This window comes from Staurois parvus, unplaced genomic scaffold (assembly GCF_062004578.1).
Source record: "Staurois parvus isolate SC_StPar_1 unplaced genomic scaffold, SC_StPar_1.0 ptg000860l, whole genome shotgun sequence".
In the NCBI taxonomy this organism is placed as follows: domain Eukaryota; kingdom Metazoa; phylum Chordata; class Amphibia; order Anura; family Ranidae; genus Staurois; species Staurois parvus.
This window is the reverse complement of record NW_028318656.1, coordinates 493,375-518,586: the sequence shown is the minus strand read 5'-3', so window position 1 is coordinate 518,586 and position 25,212 is coordinate 493,375. Positions and strand designations below refer to the sequence as shown.

Here is a 25,212-nt window from a genome sequence, read left to right as displayed (position 1 = left end):
CACATAGTCCACATACGGCTACGTTTACTTCCTCGGGCGGCTTGACGAAAAATTGCCACACCGCCGAGTAGGAAACTTTGCCCCCGCTACTCCTCACTGGCTGACTGCTACTTCCTCCGTGCACACCGGCACCACTACTGGCCGTGGTGGTAGGCTGCAGTGGAGCTGGTGCTCTACTCCGTGGCCGTTTGGCTCCACTGACACTGCTGCGACCCTGCTGCCTCCTGGGCAACCCACCGACTGTTTCGCTCGCTGCCAAGCTGGCACCCTCTTCTCCTGATGATGCGGAAGAAATTGCCTGATGACGACGAGGCTGCCAAGTGCGATCAACCTCCTCATCATCAAGTAGGCTCTCCGCCTCACTACTAGCCCCCTCGGCTGCGTGTGGGTCAGGAGACAGACCTGTCTCTAGACCGGCTACTGAGCCACTCTCCTCGCCAGTACTTCTTCGCCTGGCTGCTGAAGAGGCGGATGTCTCCCCCCGTTCCTGACCGCCCTCTGTTAGCTCTTCCTCACTGTACAGTGGGGCTGAGCCCACAGCATGCGATACTTCGCTTGGTGAGGGAACAGCAAAGGACAGGGGCAGGTAGAGGACACGTGATTTCAGTGGGCTTGCTCCCGGGCCATGCCAACTAACGGTTGTGTCTGACGTACACACCGACCGTTGGCTGTAGGTGTCAGAGGTGACCTGGGAAGAGGAAGACGACCGAGCCAACCAATCGATGACGGCAGGGTTGTCGGTGGAGACACGACCGCTGGATGACACCGGGAGCACTGGCCTCTGGCTGCGACTAGTGCTGCCTCGACCCCTTCCTCTGCTGCCACGTCTGCTCGCTTCTAAAACATTGCCTCCTCTGCCACTCCTCTGCATGTTGTCTGACATACTCTTTAATTCAACGATTCTGTGTCCCTGAGTAACAATTCTGTGTCTGTCCCTGAGTAACAATTCTGTGGCCCTGAGTAACAATTCTGTGTCCCTCAGTAACAATTCTGTGTCCCTCAGTAACAATTCTGTGTCCCTCAGTAACAATTCTGTGTCTGTCCCTGAGTAACAATTCTGTGGCCCTAAGTAACGGTTCTGTGGCCCTCAGTAACAATTCTGTGTCCCTGAGTAACAATTCTGTGGCCCTAAGTAACGGTTCTGTGGCCCTCAGTAACAATTCTGTGTCCCTCAGTAACAATTCTGTGTCTGTCCCTGAGTAACAATTCTGTGGCCCTAAGTAACGGTTCTGTGGCCCTCAGTAACAATTCTGTGTCCCTGAGTAACAATTCTGTGGCCCTAAGTAACGGTTCTGTGGCCCTCAGTAACAATTCTATGTCCCTCAGTAACAATTCTGTGTCTGTCCCTAAGTAACAATTCTGTGGCCCTAAGTAATGGTTCTGTGGCCCTCAGTAACAATTCTGTGTCCCTGAGTAACAATTCTGTGGCCCTAAGTAACGGTTCTGTGGCCCTCAGTAACAATTCTGTGTCCCTGAGTAACGTTTCTGTGGCCCTAAGTAACGGTTCTGTGGCCCTCAGTAACAATTCTGTGTCCCTGAGTAACAATTCTGTGTCTGTCCCTGAGTAACAATTCTGTGGCCCTAAGTAACGGTTCTGTGGCCCTCAGTAACAATTCTGTGTCCCTGAGTAACAATTCTGTGGCCCTAAGTAATGGTTCTGTGGCCCTCAGTAACAATTCTGTGTCCCTCAGTAACAATTCTGTGTCTGTCCCTGAGTAACAATTCTGTGGCCCTAAGTAACGGTTCTGTGGCCCTCAGTAACAATTCTGTGTCCCTGAGTAACGTTTCTGTGGCCCTAAGTAACGGTTCTGTGGCCCTCAGTAACAATTCTGTGTCCCTCAGTAACAATTCTGTGTCTGTCCCTGAGTAACAATTCTGTGGCCCTAAGTAACGGTTCTGTGGCCCTCAGTAACAATTCTGTGTCCCTGAGTAACAATTCTGTGGCCCTAAGTAACGGTTCTGTGGCCCTCAGTAACAATTCTGTGTCCCTGAGTAACGTTTCTGTGGCCCTAAGTAACGGTTCTGTGGCCCTCAGTAACAATTCTGTGTCCCTGAGTAACAATTCTGTGTCTGTCCCTGAGTAACAATTCTGTGGCCCTAAGTAACGGTTCTGTGGCCCTCAGTAACAATTCTGTGTCTGTCCCTGAGTAACAATTCTGTGGCCCTAAGTAATGGTTCTGTGGCCCTCAGTAACAATTCTGTGTCCCTCAGTAACAATTCTGTGTCTGTCCCTGAGTAACAATTCTGTGGCCCTAAGTAACGGTTCTGTGGCCCTCAGTAACAATTCTGTGTCCCTGAGTAACAATTCTGTGGCCCTAAGTAACGGTTCTGTGGCCCTCAGTAACAATTCTGTGTCCCTGAGTAACGTTTCTGTGGCCCTAAGTAACGGTTCTGTGGCCCTTAGTAACAATTCTGTGTCCCTGAGTAACAATTCTGTGTCTGTCCCTGAGTAACAATTCTGTGGCCCTAAGTAACGGTTCTGTGGCCCTCAGTAACAATTCTGTGTCCCTGAGTAACGTTTCTGTGGCCCTAAGTAACGGTTCTGTGGCCCTCAGTAACAATTCTGTGTCCCTGAGTAACAATTCTGTGTCTGTCCCTGAGTAACAATTATGTGGCCCTAAGTAACGGTTCTGTGGCCCTCAGTAACAATTCTGTGTCCCTGAGTAACAATTCTGTGGCCCTAAGTAACGGTTCTGTGGCCCTCAGTAACAATTCTGTGTCCCTGAGTAACGTTTCTGTGGCCCTAAGTAACGGTTCTGTGTCCCTGAGTAACAACTCTGTGTCTGTCCCTGAGTAACAATTCTGTGGCCCTAAGTAACGGTTCTGTGGCCCTCAGTAACAATTCTGTGTCCCTGAGTAACGTTTCTGTGGCCCTAAGTAACGGTTCTGTGGCCCTCATTAACAATTCTGTGTCCATGAGTAACAATTCTGTGTCTGTCCCTGAGTAACAATTCTGTGGCCCTAAGTAACGGTTCTGTGGCCCTCAGTAACAATTCTGTGTCCCTGAGTAACAATTCTGTGGCCCTAAGTAACGGTTCTGTGGCCCTCAGTAACAATTCTGTGTTCCTGAGTAACGGTTCCTGTGGCCCTCAGTAACAATTCTGTGTCCCTAAGTAACAATTCTGTGTCTGTCCCTGAGTAACAATTCTGTGGCCCTAAGTAACGGTTCTGTGGGCCTCAGTAACAATTCTGTGACCCTCAGTAACAATTCTGTGTCTGTCCCTGAGTAACAATTCTGTGGCCCTAAGTAACGGTTCTGTGGCCCTCAGTAACAATTCTGTGTCCCTGAGTAACAATTCTGTGGCCCTAAGTAACAATTCTGTGTCCCTGAGTAACGTTTCTGTGGCCCTAAGTAACGGTTCTGTGGCCCTCAGTAACAATTCTGTGTCCCTGAGTAACGGTTCTGTGGCCCTCTGTGTCCCGGAGTAACAATGCTGTGTCTGTCCCGGAGTAACAATTCTGTGTCCCTAAGTAAAGTTTCTGTGGCCCTAAGTAACGGTTCTATGGCCCTCAGTAACAATTCTGTGTCCGAGTAACGTTTCTGTGGCCCTAACTCTGTCCCTGATACAGAGAGGTCTGCCTCTCTTGAATGACTGGAGGCAAATGGAGAATTCTAAAATGGCCGCCATTTATAGCTCGACCATTACACAGTGCTGGCTGGCTGGCTGCTGATTGGCTAATGCGATCACATGTCATTAATGAATGCATTATGGGTCAGCGCGCCTTGTCTGCGCGCCTTCCCAGACATCCCCGCTCCGTCGCCGCACATGTCGCCGCCATTTTAGGAAAAATTTTGATTTGCGCATCCGAAGTATGCTATTTTTCGGATTCGGCGCAAATTTTTCCAATATTCAAAACTAATTCCACTTCGCCTACTTCGATTCGCTCATCTCTAATCAGAATCCACACATGAGAATCAGCATTAGTTACCTGTTTAGGTGAAAACTTTGAGATGGTTTACTAAAACTGGAGAGTGTGAAATCTGGTGCAGTTTCACATAGAAATATCGGCTTCCAGCTTTTTGTTGTCAAAGCTTAACCATTTGAGCTCCAGAAGGTTTTACCTCCTTCATGACCAGGTCTTTTTGTTGTATTTCAACACTGTAGTTTGTTGAGTGGCAATTGCGTGTACCCAAATTAAATTTATACCATTTTTTTCACATATATAGAGCCTTCTTTTGGTGGTATTGAGTCACCACATGGTTTATTTTTTATTGGCCAAATCTTGTTTGAAAATGGGCAACAATCACTGTAATAAATTTAATAAGGAAAAATGAATTTTGGTCAAAATGTGTGAATTCTTAGGCAAAACAATGATAAATATATCAATAAAACCAATTTTATTTCTGTTTAAATAACATAAAACTTTGATTAGCATGTTGTATACATGGGTTTTACAGTTGCTGTCAGTAATATCAATAAATAATGCAACAAGAAGCCTTTACTGTTGCCTCAGCCAATGCATGGTCTATTTGCAGAGATGTCACAGAGAAACAATATGTTTTTCATGGCTTTCTCATGGGAAAAGTAAAATCAATCACATTGCATCATAGGTGAAACATAACCCACGCTGTAATCAGTATCACAGGCGACCTGCCAAATAGAAATATATGTCTGCCATGGGAGGACTGTACAAACAGCATTTATCAGAGTCACCGGGGAAAAGTCACAAGCAAAGTTATCACAGCTGAAGGTAATATACAATAGCAAAATTCCTTCATAGCCATATAGCAAAATGGCAGTAAGATCATCCATATTGCATGGAAAAATGTTATACAAACACCCTAAACATACATATGTAGCACTATCACCATGGGAGTTGTTGAAGATTTGGGTCCCCCTATAGTCCTGCACAGCCAGGTAACACACATCTTCTGGCAGGCTTGCACTCCAGAGACAGTAAACAGTCCTTGAACTTGTTTTTTAACGTTTTATTAAGGGGTATTGAACTTGGAAGGGGTTGAGGGATGCACGGGATGCCCAAGGAACTGCAAACTGAGGACATTAATGTACAAGTCCACAACAAAGGTTTTATCTTCTAGGAGAGCATCCTGATCACCTCCATACCCTATACCAGCATCCTGATCACCGCTGTACCCCATACTGTCGTCCTGATCATCACCATACTCCATACCAGTGTCCTGTTCACCATCATACTCCATACCAGCATCCTGATCACCATCATACTCCATACCAGCTTCCTGATCACCATCATACTCCATACCAGCTTCCTGATCACCATCATACTCCATACCAGCATCCTGATCACCATCATACTCCATACCAGCGTCTTGTTCACCATCATACTCCATACCAGCATCCTGATCACCATCATACTCCATACCAGCATCCTGATCACCATCATACTCCATACCAGCATCCTGATCACCATCATACTCCATACCAGCATCCTGATCACCATCATACTCCATACCAGCATCCTGATCACCATCATACTCCATACCAGCGTCTTGTTCACCATCATACTCCATACCAGCATCCTGATCACCGCCATACCCCATACCAGCATCCTGATCACCGTCATACCCCATACCAGCATCCTGATCGCCATCATATGCCATACCAGCATCCTGATCACCACCATACCAGTGTTCAGATCACTGCCATACCTCATACCAATGTCCTGATCACTGCAGTGTCCTGGTATGGGGTATTCCATATGTCACAAGAGCATCCAGCATTTCAGGGCCTCAACTGGTCAGTTTTCAAATATACAGTGGGGATCGAAAGTTTGGGCACCCCAGCTAAAATATTGTATTAATGTGCATAAAGAAGCCAAGGAAAGATGGAAAAATCTCCAAAAGGCATCAAATTACAGATTAGACATTCTTATAATATGTCAACAAAAGTTAGATTTTATTTCCATCATTTACACTTTCAAAATAACAGAAAACATAAAAATGGCGTCTGCAAAAGTTTGGGCACCCTGCAGAATTTATAGCATGCACTGCCCCCTTTGCAAAGCTGAGACCTGCCAGTGTCATGGATTGTTCTCAATCATCGTCTGGGAAGACCAGGTTATGTCAATCTCAAAGGTTTTAAATGCCCAGACTCATCTGACCTTGCCCCAACAATCAGCACCATGGGTTCTTCTAAGCAGTTGTCTAGAAAACTGAAACTGAAAATAGTTGACGCTCACAAAGCTGGAGAAGGCTATAAGAAGATAGCAAAGCGTTTTCAGATGTCAATATCCTCTGTTCGGAATGTAATTAAGAAATGGCAGTCATCAGGAACAGTGGAAGTTAAAGCAAGATCTGGAAGACCAAGAAAAATATCAGACAGAACAGCTTGCAGGATTGTGAGAAAAACAATTCAAAACCCACGTTTGACTGCACGATCCCTCCAGAAAGATCTGGCAGACACTGGAGTTGTGGTACACTATTCCACTATAAAGAGATACTTGTACAAATATGGTCTTCATGGAAGAGTCATCAGAAGAAAACCTCTTCTACGTCCTCACCACAAAAATCATCGTTTGAACTTTGCAAATGAACATATAGACAAGCCTGATGCATTTTGGAAACAAGTTCTGTGGACTGATGAGGTTAAAATTGAACTTTTTGGCCGGAATGAGCAAAGGTACGTTTGGAGAAGAAGAGGCACAGAATTTAATGAAAAGAACCTCTGTCCAACTGTTAAGCATGGGGTTGGATCAATCATGCTTTGGGGTTGTGTTGCAGCCAGTGGCACAGGGAACATCTCACGAGTAGAAGGAAAAATGGTTTCAATAAAATTTCATCAAATGTTGGATGGTAACTTGATGCCATCTGTGAAAAAGCTGAAGTTAAAGAGTGGATGGCTTCTACAAATGGATAATGATCCTAAACACACCTCAAAATCCACGGGGGATTACATCAAGAGGTGTAAACTGAAGGTTTTGCCATGGCCTTCACAATCTCCTGACCTCAACATAATTGAAAATCTATGGATAGACCTTAAAAGAGCAGTGCGTGACAGACAGCCCAGAAATCTCAAAGAACTGGAAGACTTTTGTGAGGAAAAATGGGCAAAGATACCTCAAACAAGAATTGAAAGACCTTTGGCTGGCTACAAAAAGCGTTTACAAGCTGTGATACTTGCCAAAGGGGGCAGTACAAGATATTAACTCTGCAGGGTGCCCAAACTTTTGCAGACGCCATTTTTTTGTTTTCTGTTATTTTGAAAGTGTAAATGATGGAAATAAAATCTAACTTTTGTTGACATATTATAAGAATGTCTAATCTGTAATTTGATGCCTTTTGGAGATTTTTCCATCTTTCCTTGGCTTCTTTATGCACATTAATACAAATTTTTAGCTGGGGTGCCCCACTGTATCTCCCATAGTTTGTAGACTCCATACCTTTCACACAGACTAAATAATAAGCACTGTTTGGGTTATTTTTACACCAGAAAGGTAGCAGAATACATCTTGGCCTAAGTTTAAGAAGAAAAAGTATGTGCAAAATGTTAGAACAAAAACTAATCAAAAACATTTTGTTTTGCAACATTTGGGGTAATTTTCCATTTATATAGCAAAAAATAAAAAACCCAGTGGTGATTAAATACCACCAAAAAAAAGTTCTATCTGTCTTAAAAATGATAAAAATTTCATATGGGTACAGTGTGGGATGACTGAGTAATTGTCACTCAAAATGTGACAGCGCTGACTGGACTGGAAGGGGGTGAAAATGTCTGGACCTGAAGTGGTAACAAATATCTTAAACTTGATAATAGTCCCAAAACAGAACATCAGAACCATAAACACAAGAGAAAAGCCCAATGTATCTCCGTAGGACAGGAATTCAGCTGTTCTTTGTATACAGACATCTCTACTGTCATTGGGCCATTGATCCTCCAGACACTTATAACACCTTTTCATGTCTGAGAGAGAAAAAGGTTCTCATGTTAAAACTCAATTTCAAGGGGTGTACAGTTTGATTTTGCTAAACTTTCAATGGAATTATGAATGATTACAGAAAGACATAAAGATGTCATAATGTAGCATTAGGTGTAAGTTTGTTGTATACATGTAGTGCACCCCAGAATGAGCTGCTGAATACATTCTCTGAGGTTAATCTGCAACAAAAACACCCAATGTTACTGCATTAGCCACTCTGACAGACCCCTAGTAAAAGATTAGACAACACCATATTAATTAGACAAAACCACATTAAAGAGTTACTCCACTTTTGTTGAGAAAAAAACATTCCCCTCTGAGTGATCTCTGTCCATTGCAAGGATTTTAACAAACATTTGCAGATTCCTACCTTTTTGTTATTCTGAAGAAAGAGCTGTTTGTTTGTCTGTGTCCATGTTCAGAGTGAATCTATATGGGCGTGATTTCATAATTATCAATCAGTTTCTGCATCTGCACGGCTCTATTAAGGATATGGTCCGGGTCTGCATCCCTTTCAATGGGATTGCCCTTTGAGGGTGTCTCACCAAAAAATGACATTTTTGTTGCAGAGGATGCCTGAAATCTGACTTGGATCTTAGTGCAGACTTCTGGGAAAATCAGTGAGCCAATCAAACAAGCAGGAAATTATGTTTCTGTGTACAGAATACATCCAGCAGCCATATTGCATTGCATTTTACAGAAAATTACAATGTTGCAAATTGAAAAGGAAAGATAATTTGTAATAACATTTTAAAATGTAAAAACAATGTGACTTATGTAGCAATTGTAGTCCCTATATTATTATTGCTTTATTTGCTATTTTTTCCCACAAACGTGGAGTGACCCTTTAAGTAAAGCTGTGAATCTATTAACATCAGACAGCTTGAACAAAGGTAAAATAATGGTAGGAAGAAAAAAGCAACCGAATGCCTGAGCTCCTGTGCTGGACAATGGACTCCATAATGTCAATATCCCCACATGTGTATGAAAGGAATTCAAGCCTTGCTGCCCTCAACGGACCAGGGAAATCCAAAGAGAACTGTTTATGAAAAGACAAAAAGAGGGTGCACAGGCCTAGTGTATTACCTTTAAAAATGAGATTTATTGATAAAAAGTAAAATACTTACAAGAGAAATAAAATCAAATGGAAAGCATGTCAGAAAAGATGCAGTGTGGTCCAAGACCCCTGAAGGTGGTCTGGCGGGGGACTGTAGACCTCTGGATAGCTGATGGCTGATGCGTTTCGAGGTTGTATCTCTTCCTCAGAGCCAATGTCTACACAACCTGTGTCCTCTCTTAAATGGGCAGTGGAGCAGGTGGTATGTGATGGTAGGTGATGGTAACCTAACCTCATCTTTTGCCTTAACACAATGGACACAGTCCTCCACTCACTCTGATGAGAATACATTAGACCTTGTTTTCTCCCATCTTTGCACTCCCTACAACCTCACAAACACTCTCTGTGATCACAATCTCATCACCTTCACAGTGTCCTCATCTTCAAACATCTATCCCTCCAAGCAGCAAACAATTACCTGCAGAAGCCTTCACAACTTGAACCCGTCTCTTTTCTACTCTGCAACTGACTGCCTTTATAACAGAATCTTTCCCCTGACCTGGCCACTGCTGTCTACAACAGTTCGCTTTCATCCACACTAGACTCACTTGCTCCTCTAACTACATGAAGTATCAGGCCCCGACCATTACAACTGTGGCAGACTGACAACACCAAAAATCTTAAGAGACATAGCTGTGCACTGGAGTGATTGTGGCGTAAAACCAAATCTCACCAATAGCATTCACCCTATATAAATTTGCTTTCTTAGCATACAATTCCTCCCTCCATGCTGTCAAACAAGCCTACTTTGTCACTCTTATTAATAGCTTGTCAACCAGTCCTCGTCGTCTCTTCTCTACTTTTAACTCTTTACTTTCTCCACCTCCACCCAGTACCTCATTCACTGCTTACGAGATTGCAAATCATTTCAAAAACAAGATTGATGCAAGTCGTAGGGGCATCTCTACTGCACAGACATCCATCCCTCTTAGCATACCCTATACTAAACCTCCCTCAACACTTTCCTCTTTTGAACTTGCTACTACTGAAGAGGTCACTAAGGTTTTCTCAGAAGCCCATCTCACTACCTGCCCCCTGGATCCTGTCCCCTTTCAACTACTACGGTCACCCTCTTCTTCTGTTCTATGCTCCCTCACTCACATATTCAATCTCTCCCTCTCTAACGGTGCCTTCCCCATCTGTCTAAAGCATGCACACATCACTCCAATACTTAAAAAGCTCTCCCTGGACCCCACCAACCTGAACAACCTAAGACCCATCTCCCTGCTCTGGTTTACCTCTAAACTCTTAAAACGCTTAGTCTACAATCGCCTGAGCTCCTACCTCACTGACAACAACGTTCATGACCCTTTACAGTCTGGCTTTCGCTCACTCCACTCCACTGATACTGCCCTACTAAAAGTCACTAATGATCTACTAACAGCTAAAACCAATGGCCACTACTCCATACTCTTACTACTTGACCTCTCTGTGGCTTTTGATACTGGCTATCACTCTTGGTTCTTCTGCACACCCAGGGCTTACCCACACCTGGATCTGTGTCTGTAGTTCATAAAGAGATGAGCAGGAGGTTCCGATCTGTGTAGCTGGAATGGCTGAAGGTGGACTGATGGCTCCACTCTATGCCTCTGATGTGGCAGGAAGCAGGGGATGAAGTCGCCCTGTGTTTTGGGTATACAGGTGCTTCAGTCTCCACACTCTGTCTCCCCTCCTGTCTCTTATCTCAGTCTGGTGCCAAGTGCCTGTATATATATATATATATATATATATATATACACATACACAGTTGTGTTCAAAATAATAGCAGTCAGACATCACTAACCTGATCAATCACTGTTTTTGGTAGAAATGATATTTCTACATGGCAAATAATTTACTAGCAGGTGTAGTAGAGTAATAGAAATCCAACAGACCCAACAGTCATGACACGCATGCTGCTGATTCTGTGTAATTGAATCACTAATTGAAAGGGGCATGTTCAAAATATTAGCCGTGTGGAGTTCTATTAGTGAGGTCATTCATTCTTTGACAAACAGGTGGCAATTATTGCCCTTATTTAAGGAAGGAAGGCAGCAAATGTTGTACATACTGGTTACAGTGCATTTCTCTCTGAAATTCTGGGAAAAATGGGTCGTTCCAGACATTGTTCAGAAGAACAGCGTACCTTGTTTAAAAAGTTGATTGGAGAGGGGAAAAAATATAAAGAAGTGCAGAAAATGATAGGCTGCTCAGCTAAAATGATCGCAAATGCTTTAAAATGGCAACCAAAACCTGAAAGACGTGGAAGAAAGTGAAAAACTACCATTCGAATGGATAGAGGAATAGCCAAAATGGCGTGGACTCAGCCAACAATCAGCTCCAGGAAAATGAAAGAAGGTGTAAAGTTCCCTGTGAGGACTGTTACAATTAGAAGACGCCTATGTGAAGCCAAGCTATCTGCAAGAAGCCCCTGCAAAGTCCCACTGTTGAAAAAAAGACATGCTGAAGAGGTTACAATTTGCCAAACTGTAGCCAAGGTCCTGCTGCCCACCCACTAACATACCCTGCTGGGCTAGTGGCCCATCAACAGATGTATCCCACCTCTTGTCACAAACAATGTGGGAGATCGTCTATCAATGATGAAGGAATATGAGGATTATATGTACCTTTGTGTATCATTAACTCTTGTAAATAACTGCCATGTTACCTTGCACATTTTTCCATAATAAATAATTATCATAGAATTCTATTTATCAATGGGGAACAAGGAGATTTAAGGGGGGGGGGGGTGTAGCCAGGTGCTGGCATAAAGTTTCCTAAGTAAAGACTAACTACATCAACCACTATGGGACAGCAATGTGTTGAAGAGAAGGATCATGGTATATACAGTTGTGTTCAAAATAATAGCAGTGTGTTGAAAAAAGTGAAAAAAGCTCAAAATCCTTCTAATAGCTTTTATTTCCATCCACACAAATGCATTGGGAACACGACACATTCTATTCCAAATCAAAACATGAAGAAAAATAGATCAAATCTGTGTTGTTCCTCTAAAAAAATTGAAGAAAAGTGAATATTAGATGGTTCAAAATAATAGCAGTGTTTGTATTCTTCTTTACAAACTCAAACATTCACTATATAAACTGAAAAATGTTTGAAGATTTTGTTTTCCTTTGAATCACTTAATGAATATTTGGTTGTAGTCGCACTGTTTCTGAGAACTGCTGTACGTCTGTGTTGCATGGAGTCACCCAACTTCTGGCACCTGTGATCAGGTATTCCAGCCCAGGATGATTGGACTACATTCCACAGTTCTTCTCAATTTCTTGGTTTTGCCTCAGAAACTGCATTTTTGATGTCACCCCACAAGTTTTCTATTGGATTAAGATCCGGGGATTGGGCTGGCCACTCCATAACGTCAATCTTGTTGGTCTGGTACCAAGATGTTGCACGTTTACTGGTGTGTTTGGGGTCGTTGTCTTGTTGGAACACCCATTTCAAGGGCATTTCCTCTTCAGCATAAGGCAGCATGACCTCTTCAAGTATTCTGATGTATGCAAACTGATCCATGATCCCTGGTATGCGATAAATAGGCCCAACACCGTAGTATGAGAAACATCCCCATGTCATGATGCTTGCACCACCATGCTTCACTGTCTTCACAGTGTACTGTGGCTTGAATTCAGTATTTGGGGGTCGTCTGACAAACTGTCTCTTGCCACTAGACCCAAAAAGAACAATCTTACTTTCATCAGTGCAATGTAATTTTGTATTGCAATGTCTTTAAAACTAATATTATGAAAAAGATTGAATTCTATCAGAAAATGATGGATAAATGGCTCTGAAAGAGTTCAAAGCTTTTAAAGCTGAAGTGATTTTTATACAAGAGTCTCATTTCTGTAAAGAGATCTCTCTTAAATCTGTGTCAAGGTTATCTCCAAAGATGGCATGAGCTCATAAAACTATATGGCCTATGTTGGCACTCATAACCACTGGAATTTTAGAATGGGTAATGAGGAAAAAAATCAATCCTAGAATAGGAGCCATGGGTTTAGGAGTTTAATCCCTTTCCTGCGGGTAGAGAATGCAACAGATGTCAACCAATTGGTAGGAATGCAGGAGTTCCATAACCTCTGAGACCTCTGAATAAGAGCAGAGGCACTCATGAATGAGTCTTTATGGGGGTCAATTGTGAGGTTAAAATCCCCACCTTGAACAAATGTACCCTCAGTGAAGGATTCCAAAGAAGTCAGAAACAATTCCAGGGAATTGGGAGTTCACAAAACACTGAGAGTTTGTTCACATTTGGTAAATACATGTTTGCCATACTGAACATTTGAGATTGGATCTTGATTTTGTATATCTACTCTTGTGGCAAGCACATGGGTCCAGATATTGCCATGGGAGGGATTTGGACAAAAGAATGTTATTTCCTTTTGATTTGGACAAGAGAGACACACTATAATAGACAGTCAGGAAAGGTTTATTATGCAGTTTTGGAATTTTATTAGATCTGAAATTAGTTTACTGCAGGAACATGATTTGAGGGCACTGTCAGCATAAGTCCAGAAGGTGACTGGACCTTTTCCCAGGGGAGTTGAGGTCTTCAAAATTCCAGGACAGGAGTTTCAAAGACAGTTTGCGGGTGGAAGTTTTAGCTGTCAACCCCTGCCGAGACGTGGGGAGTTGGGGGAGGAAAGAAAGAAATAAAAGGGGAGAATGAGGAGGACAGGGAGGAAAGGGGTAGTGAGAATAGAGTTGGGAGGAAAAAACAGCTAAGATGTAGAGCAGTAGGAAAGGTAGGAGTGGGTAGAAGTGAAGAAGAACCAGGCAAAAGAAAAGGAAGTGGTGGGTAGAAAGGAATAACAAATACATTTATAACTTCTCCACACAGAGAGCAACTGTCTGAGTGGCAGGTATGGCCTGCAAAATTTATGGAATATAGCAAACCTGAGAGGTTTCATACCTCTACCAACAGCCAACCTGATATATCTGCAAACTTAGAGGAAGACAGCCATGATTTGGAGTTTTAAGGGGAAAATGTGCTAGTAAATAAGACTTCAGCGTGACCTTTCACTGCTAACACTCAAGCTGTAGTGTCAGGCTTGGACAAAGTACATAATAAGTTCATGCAATTATCAACATTAAGACTCTAGAGAAAGAACCGTAAACTGAGAGAATAGGAGTCTGTCTTCCAAGTAAAGCACTTATGATGTCTACACAATCAAGTGACCATTAAACGTTCTGGAAAACATAATGTTCCCTTTTACTAGAGTGTGTCCTCAAGTTTTGCGCTTGTGTGTCCATTAATTTTTTCCATTCTAGGACTGGCTCTTAAATTGTAGGAGAGCCCCCCTTTTCGGATGGTTCGTCGTAGCACATCCAGATTGAATGTGTCAGTTGGATTTTCAGGGTGGAAGGAGAATTTCTGGAGCAGAGCAGTAAGAAACAGAAAGATCTCCATCCGAGCCAGACCTTCCCCAGGGCAGATCCTCTTTCCTGGAACAACCAGAGAACAGCAGATAGCAGTATGAGCATGTTACATGGCAGAATAAACTAGTACGATTGTTTCTCTTTCTGTTTCTTACCTGCAGAGAAAGGGATCAGAGCTTCTTGTCGACAAAACTTCCCGTTCTCATCCAAGAAATGTTCTGGATTAAAGTCATAAGGTGACTTCCAGAATTCTGGGTCTGATAGTGCAGAAGCTAGGAGAGGAATTATAGTTGTTCCCTGTACCACAATGACAGGGAAGACATTTATTTTTGCTAACAACACATTCAACAGATCATTTTCATACATTAGGCTCACTTAAATATTTGGGTCATGGGAACGAACTTATACATTCTTTTGTCGTAATTTACAACTGTGAACATATAATACATTTTGTTTTTATATAGCTTTGGTGAGGAATATTAGGTGGTCATTTTGGATTTCCCCCAAGCAAGACTTTTTCCAACACGTTAGAAGCCTGGATGCACATTTTTTTTCTGCAAAAATATGTACATTTATTATTTTCCAGTAAAGGTGAGCATTTCATTTGTTGTCCATGACTTCCAGGAATAACAATTCCCTTAGTGATTTAGTCTCTTTGCATATGTCATTGTAAGGGTTCCATTAAACTTATAAAGACTAAAAGGGAAAATGGACAATGGTCATCCCCTATTTGATGGCAAAATCCTTACTAAGCCAGCGTGATTAGAAATTTTGTACTACATCCCTTTTATTACTTTATTTATTATTATTACTTTGATCAAGCCCTGTGGTAGGCCTACCTTTCCTAGGACTTGCCATAGGAACTGATTTTTTTCAAAGGCTTTTTTACATCAATTAATTTCTGCTATAAGTAGAAGATTGATCTTACGTAATAAATTTGGTTAAATTATCTTTACACATCTTCCAGGAACAGCACAAGTTTGGTGGTCTCCAATATAGTACCCATAAAGGCTGTAAAAGCAATCATTTCTCCTTCTCTCTGGCTGCATTCTTGCAGCTATTGAGAAATACTGAGTGAGCTGTGATTGGCCACAGCTTGTCACATGGTACAAGGCTGTTGTGAATAGCCTTGTACCATGTGACCTCTGTGATCATTCATAGATTTCACACGTAGTAAGCAATGATGTCAGAAGTGACATCTTGCTTACTACTCTGCATGTGATCGCTGATTGGCCAATCAGTGATCACATGATCGGGACCTTGTACAGAGGTCCAGTCCGACGATCGGTTTTTCACTGTGTCCGGAGGACACAGCGGGGATCGGATTGCGGTGCTGCGCGCTCCCAGGGAGAGCGCACAACTAGAAATAGCGTGTGCCGTTTATGAATGGCAACCCGCTCCTGGAGTGCCACCGTCCTGCCGTTTAAAAACAGGTGATCACATGATCGGGACCTCGCACAGAGGTCCCATACGACAATCGGTGTTCCACTGTTGGTGGAGGACACAACGGGCACCGGATTGTGGTGTTGCGCGCTCCCAGGGAGCTCGCATAGTCCAATATGGCAGGCACCATTTATGAACAGCAACCTGCCCCTGGACTGCCACCGTCCGGCCGTTTATATACAGTGACTGGACAGCAAGTGGTTAGGGTAAAAAACCTTCATCTTTACATGTCTTTCCAGGAACATCACAAATTTAGTGGTCTCTGATGTAGTACTCAGCCACTTGTCTTAGTGCCCGGTCATACCAGTGTGATTTCAGGTGTGGTTTGTGGATTGAAATTGCACCTGAAATCGCATCCAATGAATGTGAATATCAGTGTCTTAACCAGTGGTGTATTTAGGTTTCGTTCTGCCCTAGGCAAGACAAAAATTGCCCCCCCCCCATGTAGAGACCCTGACACCAACCAACACCCCCCTCCCCCACGAAGAGATTCTGTCATTGACCAACAACACCCCAGCTACCCCACCCAAGAGACTCTTCCACTACCACTGCACCCTATACATTGGCAACCCTCCCAACTCGGCGAGAGAGAAGACACTCACCTTCTCAGCTCTGGACATCCCCAGGAACAGGCTCTGCATACACCATCAAGCAGCCCTCAGCCTCTCTCAGATCCCACTTGGTAACCTTGCTGTGTGTGTCCCTTCTTCCATCCCTTCTTTTAAGGGGTGGCACTGCCCCCCTGAAAAATGCCACCCTAGGCAATTGCCTTGTTTGCCGTGTGGTAAATATGCCCCTGGTCTTAACATGTGCGATTTGCTTCATTACGTTTTCTGCAGTTTTGTTGCGATTTCACTTACATAGAATACAATGGAAATAGCACTGAAATTGCAAAACATCGTTGAAAATCTTCACAAGTAGCAATACAGTCTTCAGAAATCGCACCTCAATTCACACTGAAATTGCACACTAAATGCGCGATTTTTAAATCTCAGCTGTGTGACCGGAGACTTATTCTGTTTTGTAATTACTTGTAATCATTATTCAATAGATTCATGGGTCACTCATTTTTAATTTCTCTCTCATCCAATTTTTAATATATTAATGTGATTATCTTTTGTCTCATAGATGGAGAAAAGTTACCTGTTTGGAAAAAAATATTGTCCTTTTTTTGTAAATGCTTTTTTATTCACAGGCCATTAACGTAGAATTCTCTGGGAAGACCATTATTACCAGGTGTTTTATTCAGTGGCATTTTAAAGAGAACATTTCAGATACTGTACCATACATTACATCTGCCTAGCCAACCATGTCTGCAGATACAGTATACCTTACATCAGGGCTTTTTGTCAGTGAGAACACGGGGGGGGGGGATTGTAGTTTCGGCACCTCCAGCACTGAATGTATATAATAGCTAAAGGTGCTGAAATGCGCTAGATGTTCTATTGAGGCTAGCTGCTGGGGGATCTATTGTTGCTGGGGAGGTCTATTGTTGCTAGGGGATCTATTGTTGCTGTGGATGTCTATTGTTGCTAGGGGATCTATTTTTTCTGGGGATGTCTCTTGTTGCTAGGGGGATCTATTGGTGTTGGCATTGCCAGATCTACCCACGTGATAGAAAAATATATTTTAGATATATTTTTAAAATATTCTTCCCAAATATATTGGCATATATTTGAAATACTACAATTTTGGTCGTATTCGATATAGTTCAAAAATATATTTCAATATATATATGCTGCATGTTGAAATGTGTTTTTATATATTAAAAAATATATGAAAAATATTTTTAAAAATACATTTTCAAAGTGCATAGGAGGAGTAGGCATCTTGGTGCACACTGTTTGGTTTTGTCCACAGATTACGGGTTATTGGGCTATGGTTAAGATGGTCTTGGAGCAGGGGCGGACTGACAACTCATGGGACCCCCGGGCCTTTGACCTTTGTAAAAAAAAAAAAATGTACAGATTTACCTGCCTATCTAAATGTACTGTGTAACTGACCAGCCGAGAAGAGATAGAGCAGGGAAGCTGTAGTGTGCAGGGGCGGACTGACAACTCATGGGGCCCCCGGGCAATAGGGATTCATGGGGTCCCTGTGTCCTTGCCCAAACTCAAAAAAGCCTATGAGAAAGGTACCAGGGGCATCTCATGGGACCCCCTACTGACCCTGGGCCCTCGGCAGTGCCCGAGTTTCCAAATGGTCAGTCCACCCCTGTCTTGGAGCAAGTGCTTAATGTTACCTTCCCCTAGACCCCTTACGCTACTTTCTGGGGCTACACTTTAGGGGTATTTCTAAACGGTCTAAGAGGTTGGGAATACATACTGTATTCTGACTGTTGCTAGACGGGTGATACCATGACATTGGAAATCAGTCGATATCCCTACACTAAATCATCTCTTAAGAGCTATTTCTGAAATCAGAGAAATTGAATATCTTACAGTCCTAGTGGGTGACTATTCAGGTCATTTTCGATCTATTTGGGGACCATGGGATCACTCTCCCTTTAGTAGACTTCCTTCCTCCTCCCCCCCCTATATAGCTCAGACACCTTTCTATTTGCTAACCCTCTGACAAACAATGTAACCCAACAATGTGCAGGTGTACGTCATTCATATTTTACATTCACATTTCTTTTATTCATGTTATTGTGATTTTCTTGTAATGCAACATTTACACCTAAAGTGTTGTTGTAATTTTGTCTTGAAAAAATTGGCTTTGGCCCTTAATAAAAATTTACAATAATAAAAAAAATACATTTTCAAATATATGTCTTTTAAAATAAATGTAATCTGCAGTTTTGGAATGCATTTACAAATATATGTAAACATATGTTAAAATGACTTTTTTATATATTAAAAAAAATCTGAAGAATATATTTACAAAAAATATATTTTTAAATATATCCCTTTAGAAAATATATACATTTAATTTTTTTAGAATACATGTTAAAGTATATTAGCGTAGGCCAAGATATTGTAAATATATGTCAAGCGCTGAGCAAACATTTTGGCGCTATATAAATACTGTGTAATAATAATAATAACATATATAATTTGTTTTCTAAATATATTTCTCTTTCATGTGGGTAGGGGGGTGCTGGGGTGGGTTTCATCCCTTCAAATTTTAATTGTCCCCCCCCAGGCTGGCCCAAAGAAATTCTGGGAGACAGACTGCAGTAGGGAACTAAATCAAATGGTCATAAAGAACTCACAGCAGCAGAGAGTAAAGGGTGGGGAGGAGGTGTGGTCTGTGCTCCCCTCCTGCTGTCAGAACAGCGATCTTCCATGTAGCAGGTGACAGAAGGTCCCTAGATCGGAGTGTGCTTGGTTTGATCACCCGCCCCTATCCACATTTCCTGCTGCTGGGAGATGGGCAGCCCTCGGAGGACATATGGAACGGGTAATCAAACCATGTGTGTACAGCCCGAAGAGCGATCCTATGTCATCTGCTGCATGGAGGATCACTGTTATTACAGAAGGAGGAGAGCACAGCACAGCCCAGCACACCTCCCCTAGCTCTGTAGCGGATTCCCCACCTCTAAGTTTTGGGCGGGGGGTGGAACATACAGATGGGGAATTGTACTGGGGCCAATCATTTGTGCTTGGGTTCAGATGAGAGATTTGTAGAGTAGGAGGATTGGGGGGGCTATTTGTGCTGTAATGGGTAATGGTGGTGGGGGGGGGATTTGTGCAGCTAGGAGGGGGAACTGGGGGTATTTGTGCTAGGAGGGGCTGGGGAATTTTGGAGGGGGAATGGGGGCGTTTGAACCCCTGTACCCTGCCCTGCTGATTCCTGTACACTGCCCTGCTGACCCCCTCTCCTCCATACTGCTAACCTCCTGTTCTCCTTCCTGCTGACCCCCTGTCCTCCTTCCTACTGACCCCCTGTCCTTCTGACCTCCTGTCCTCCTTCCTGTTGAACCCCTGTCCTCTGTCCTTCTGACCTCCTGTCCTCCATCCTGCTGACCTCCTGTCCTCCATCCTGCTGACCTCCTGTCCTCCATCCTGCTGACCTCCTGTCCTCCGTCCTTCTTATCCCCTGTCCTCCGTCCTTCTGATCCCCTGTCCTCCGTCCTTCTGATCCCCTGTCCTCCGTCCTTCTGATCCCCTGTCCTCTGTCCTGCTGATCCCCGTACACTGCCCTACTCACTCCTTTTCCTTTATCCTGCTGACCTCTGTACACTTTCCTACTGACCCCCTGTCCTACTTTCTGCTCACCTCTGTTCTCCATCCTTCTGACCTCTGCACACTTCCCTATTGACTCCTATACACTGCCTTGCTGACCCCTGTACACTGCCCTACTGACCCCTTTTCCTTCATCCTGCTGACCCCTGTACACTTCCCTACTGACCCCCTATCCTACTTTCTGCTGACCCCCTGTTTTCCATCCTTCTGACCCCTCTACACTTCCCTATTGATTACTATACACTGTCCTGCTGACCTTGCATCCTCTGCCCCCCTGAAATTATTTTACTGCACCTCCACATATGGCAGGCTAGATCCAGCCATGGTTGCTGGGGAGGTCTATTGTTGCTGGGGGGGTCAATTTTTTGCTGGGAGGGGATCTACTATTGAGGGAGGAGTCTATTGTTACTGGCTGCTGGAGGGTCTATTGACGCTGGCTTCTGAGAAATCTATTGTTGCTCATGGAAAAATCCTCCTGGGGTGTATTTTTGCCCGGGAAGGATCTTTTATTGCTGGGGGTATTTTGTTGAGGAGGATATGTAGTTGCTGGGGGATCTATTGCTTATGACTGCAAGGGATCTATTTAACAAATTTTCTTGTTATCATTATCAAATTGCATACAAATTACTTAGCACCACAAAATCACATTTGATCCTGCATTTTCTAAAAGGGGCAGTATTGGGAGGTGGGTAGGGGGTGGAACCAAGGGACAATACTCAGAGGTGGGTGTGGGGTGGAGACAAGGGGTCATACTGAAGGGAGGAGTACTTGCACCTATTCTTTGAGAAAAAAGCCCTGTCTTACATACAGAACATTGCATAGCCTCAGTCTGCACTCTGTATGTTAGCTAGAGGTTTGATAAAAATGTTTTCAAATATCATCAAAAACTCCAATTACTAACTTTTTATTCAATAGGTCTTCTGTTTTCAGAAAATATAAATTTTCATTGGGCTGGTAAGTAATTTGCATGCCAAAAATGCACATTTTAATGTGTATGAAAAAAATCCTATGTGCCTAAGAGAGATTCTTATTACTTAAATATACTTAACCACTTGCCATCCGCCTGCTGTTTTTAAACGGCAGGACGGTGGCACTCCAGGGGCGGGTTGCCATTCATAAATGGCACCCACTATTTCTAGTTGTGCGCGGACACAGCAAAACACCGATCGTCGGACGGGACCTCTGTACGAGGTCCCGATCATGTGATCACTGATTGGCCAATCAGTGATCACATGCAAAGTAGTAAGCAAGATGTCACTTGTGACATCATTGCTTACTACGTGTGAAATCTGTGAATGATCACAGAGGTCACATGGTACAAGGCTATTCAAAACAGCCTTGTACCATGTGACAAGCTCTGACCAATCACAGCTCACACAGTATTTCTCAATGGCTGCAAGAATGCAGACAGAGAGAAAGAGAAATGATTGCTTTTACATCCTATATGGGATGGCAAAAAAAAAAAATCCCAGCGGTGAATACATACCACCAAAATAAAGCTTTATCTGTCTCAAAAAAATGGTAAAAAATTAATATGGGTACAGTGTTGCATGACCGCGCAATTGTCATTCAAAGTGTGATAGCGCTGAAAGCTGAAAATTGCCCTGGACAGGAAGGGGGTAAAAGTGTCAGGACAGGAAGTGGTTAAAGAGCATTTACTTTTTTTTAAAAAAAAACTAAATAAAAACATAAAATGAATGGATCACCAAGTAAAGCAACACTTTTTATTAAATGGTACAAAATAGCTATGCATAAATAACACAGTACGGCTTCCCTGCTCTCTCCTCTCGGCTGGTCAGATACACAGTACATTTAAATTGGCAGGTAAATCTGTACTTTTTTGGGGTTTTTTACAGTTTTATAGTTGTTTAAAAGTTAATTTTTTACTAGAACATTCTGTATCCATATCCAGTACAGAGATACAAAATTTTGCAGAAATGCTGACCAAGTAGTTTAAAATTTCTCTAGTCCTGTCCTTATTTATATAAAGTCACCTAAAATTCCAGGTAACTCCAGTAAATGATTCACCTCATTAAAATGAATATACAGAAAACCCGATCAAAGAACTTCTCTTATTTGCTTGCTTTTGGTCTGTTAAATATACGGTAGCATTGTTAGTGTTTTGTTTGATTCGTCCAATATAATATACAAATACATAAAATAAAATGAAAAACTTGCCTATTGATCTGTAGATAAAACAAAAAATGTAACACTCTAATGCTCTCATCACTGATATCGGCCAAAAAGACATGTAATGAACTGGCATAAATTGTTTAAAATGGCTTGTCAGGCTACAATATGCTGCAGAAAAATAGCAACCAATTGCACACAGGACTAAATCAGTAATGCCAGATGAATCTGCTTTCCCCTCCCACCGACGCGTTTCGACCCCTAGAAGACAGTGCCACAATCATTACGCTCACTAGGGGGCGAAATGCATCTGAGGGATCTCTCCTGCAGGTGAATACAAGAAATGAAGCTGTCTTACATTACTGGTTTAACCACCTACTTACCGGGTCAATTCTGACACTTCTCTCATATATGTAAACATTAGTGGGGTTTTTTACTAGAAAATGACTTAAAACCCCAAACATTATATTTCTTTTTTTTAGCAGTCATTGAAATTACGTCACGTATTTGTGCAGCGATTTTATCAAACTCAACTTTCTTGAAAAATAAAAACACATTAATGAATTAAAAAAAAAAAGCTCAATATATAATCTTTTTTTTTTTGTACAGTATGAAAGATGATTTTATGGCAAGTAAATAGATTCCCATCGTGTCATGCTTTAAAATTGTGCACTACGGTACTTTAAAATCTCCATAGGTGATGCTTTAAAAAATGTTTACAGGTTATCAGTTTAGAATTACAAAGGGGATCTAGTGCTAGGTATATTGTTCTCACTCTGACATTCACGGTGATACCTTACGTGTGTGATTTGAACACCAGTTACATATGTGGGGGTGACCTAGACATGTGTTCACCACTGCGCATGAGCTCAGGGGGGATGGGGGCACTTTAACTTTTTTTATTGTTATAATTAATTTTATTACATTTTTTATTTTTACGCTGTGCCTTTAAAAAAATGTTTGATCACTTTTATTCCTATCACAAGGAATGTAAACATCCCTTGTGATAGAAATAAGCAGTGACAGGTCCTCTTTATGGAGAGATCTGAAGTCAATAAGACCCCACATCTCTCCTCCTCTAGTGCTTTAAAAAAATGGACTTGTGATGGAAATGACGTCGCTCTGATCTTCCTAGGCCATAGAGATGAGTGGAGGCCATCTTTCCTCCACTCATCTCTCTCACATTGAGCCACAACCACCGGATCAGTTTTCAGAGTTTTCAATTTTCAATCATCCAGGTAAGCCCAAGAACCACCACTGGATCCCTTTTAAAAGTGGCAGAAAGGGGGGTGATGCCTCCCGCAGCTTCTAAAAGTGACTCAGCGGCAAATCCTCCACTTTGACCACTTTTATTGGTTAGAGAACCACCGAATGTCAAGAAACCAGGGTAATGGCATGTCAATACAGCCATAGCCCTGGTATTCCACTTCCCACTAAGGACGTCTATGGCCCGGCTGGGTTGGTCACAGTGAGCCGTCGTCCTGTGCCATTGTTCTATTGCCTGTTGATCTGCCAGAAATCTTGTGAGTTAGCTTCCCAAATCTGTGCTGACCATTATCAGTTACATTGTTCCTAGTTCTGCTCTATCAGCTACAGACCCCCCCCCACATTATGCAAAAAAGAAAATAGTGTTCTGTAGTTCTATCACAGTTCCTGTTCTCAGGTGATAATGTTTTTTTCACCTTGAGTCAGGAAGAGTTAATGGCAGAATCAGCAAAATAAAGTGGATCTCACCTTGGGGAGGGTGAAGCCTCTGAAGTTGGTGTCCTCGGTGACCTTATGTGGAAGTGCCATTGGGACGAGCTCTAAGTATCTCATTATTTCATGGATGACAGCATTGGTGTATGGCATTTTCAAGCGGTCAGCAAAGCTGGGCAGTCTGCCTGACCCAATGACTGAATCTATTTCCTCCTGTATCTTTTCTAAGAAAAAAATAAAATATGCAAAAATACAATATTATTTAACAAAAAATATGCAGCTTTAAACATTCTCTAATTTCCTGTGAAATAATTATTTGGAAATGGGGATATTGGATTTAGGACAATTACTGGTCACATTGTTTAGGAATCCTAGAAATTGTAATTCCTGAATGATAGGATAATTGAGACTATACCTTTGTGAATGCAGATATTTAGCAGAATAAAAAAATGCTATTTGCCCAATTTGCTCAACTATTTTCTCATCATTAATCATATTGCTCCTTACCCGCACGTAAAGTGAAATGTACTCACAGTACCAGGGGTGGACTAACCATTTGGAAACTCGGTCACTGCCCGAGGGCCCGGGGTCAGTAGGGGGCCCTATGAGATGCCCCTGGTACCTTTTTCATAGGCTTTGTTGAGTTTGGGCAAGGCCACAGGGGCCCCATGATCCCCTATTGCCCGGGGGCCCCATGAGTTGTCAGTCCGCCCCTGCACAGTACATGCAAATAACCAACAAGTGCAGCTTATGTGGTCACTTCGAAGTTAGGTTTGGAGGACATTGAACCCCTTTCATGACTCAAGGTTGTTAATGCCTAGGTGACCAAGCCAAATGTGTTGTAATACCTCACCCAGGTCTGGCCCCTAGGTAAACACCTGAAAGGCCATCACCAGGGCGGTGTTTTACTTCATCTGGGGCTCCACAATGGAGAGAGTAAAGCAGGCCATCATGTTCAAGGAGCCCCTCAAATGCTGTAAGGGTGTGCCCAACATCTCCACTCAGCTGGGTGGTGTTCTTTGCTTGCAACTTCATCCGCAGGACTTTTATTGATCAGCCAATGATCTCTGGGGTCAACTTCATGTCCCATTTTTTTTCTCCTGCCTTTGGAAGACCGCAGGTTGAGACAAATGGGATAGCTCAATTCCCTACAACTGGGGGGGACACTCCCTGGTATTACTTGAACACTTTTAAGTTTATCAGGGAGAAGGGGCTAGAAGGAGCTAATTCTGACTTGAGGAAAACCAAAGACTGTCTACAAGTTGACAAGAGATAAGAGCATTGTGGAGTCTATTCAGGGCCTACCTCTAGCCACTTGCAGGGTGGTCTGGAGGTTTGTTTCTTCAAAGAGACTCACCATAAGGCACAAAG

The 25,212-nt window shown here is 42.7% G+C and overlaps 1 protein-coding gene across 1 annotated transcript in view; it reads right to left on the bottom strand.

Moving 5' to 3' along the window:
* Positions 1-11,893: 11,893 nt before the first annotated feature.
* Positions 11,894-25,212, bottom strand: part of LOC149443278 (cytochrome P450 2A4-like) — a 70,939-nt gene continuing 57,620 nt past the window's right edge. Inside the window, exons 7-9 of the mRNA XM_089655650.1 lie at positions 23,878-24,065; positions 14,539-14,680; positions 11,894-14,449 (exon numbers count right to left, since the gene is read on the bottom strand). Of these exons, the coding sequence (XP_089511776.1) occupies positions 14,220-14,449; positions 14,539-14,680; positions 23,878-24,065 (560 nt within the window). The 3' untranslated portion in view covers positions 11,894-14,219. The remainder of the gene's footprint in view (positions 14,450-14,538; positions 14,681-23,877; positions 24,066-25,212) is intronic.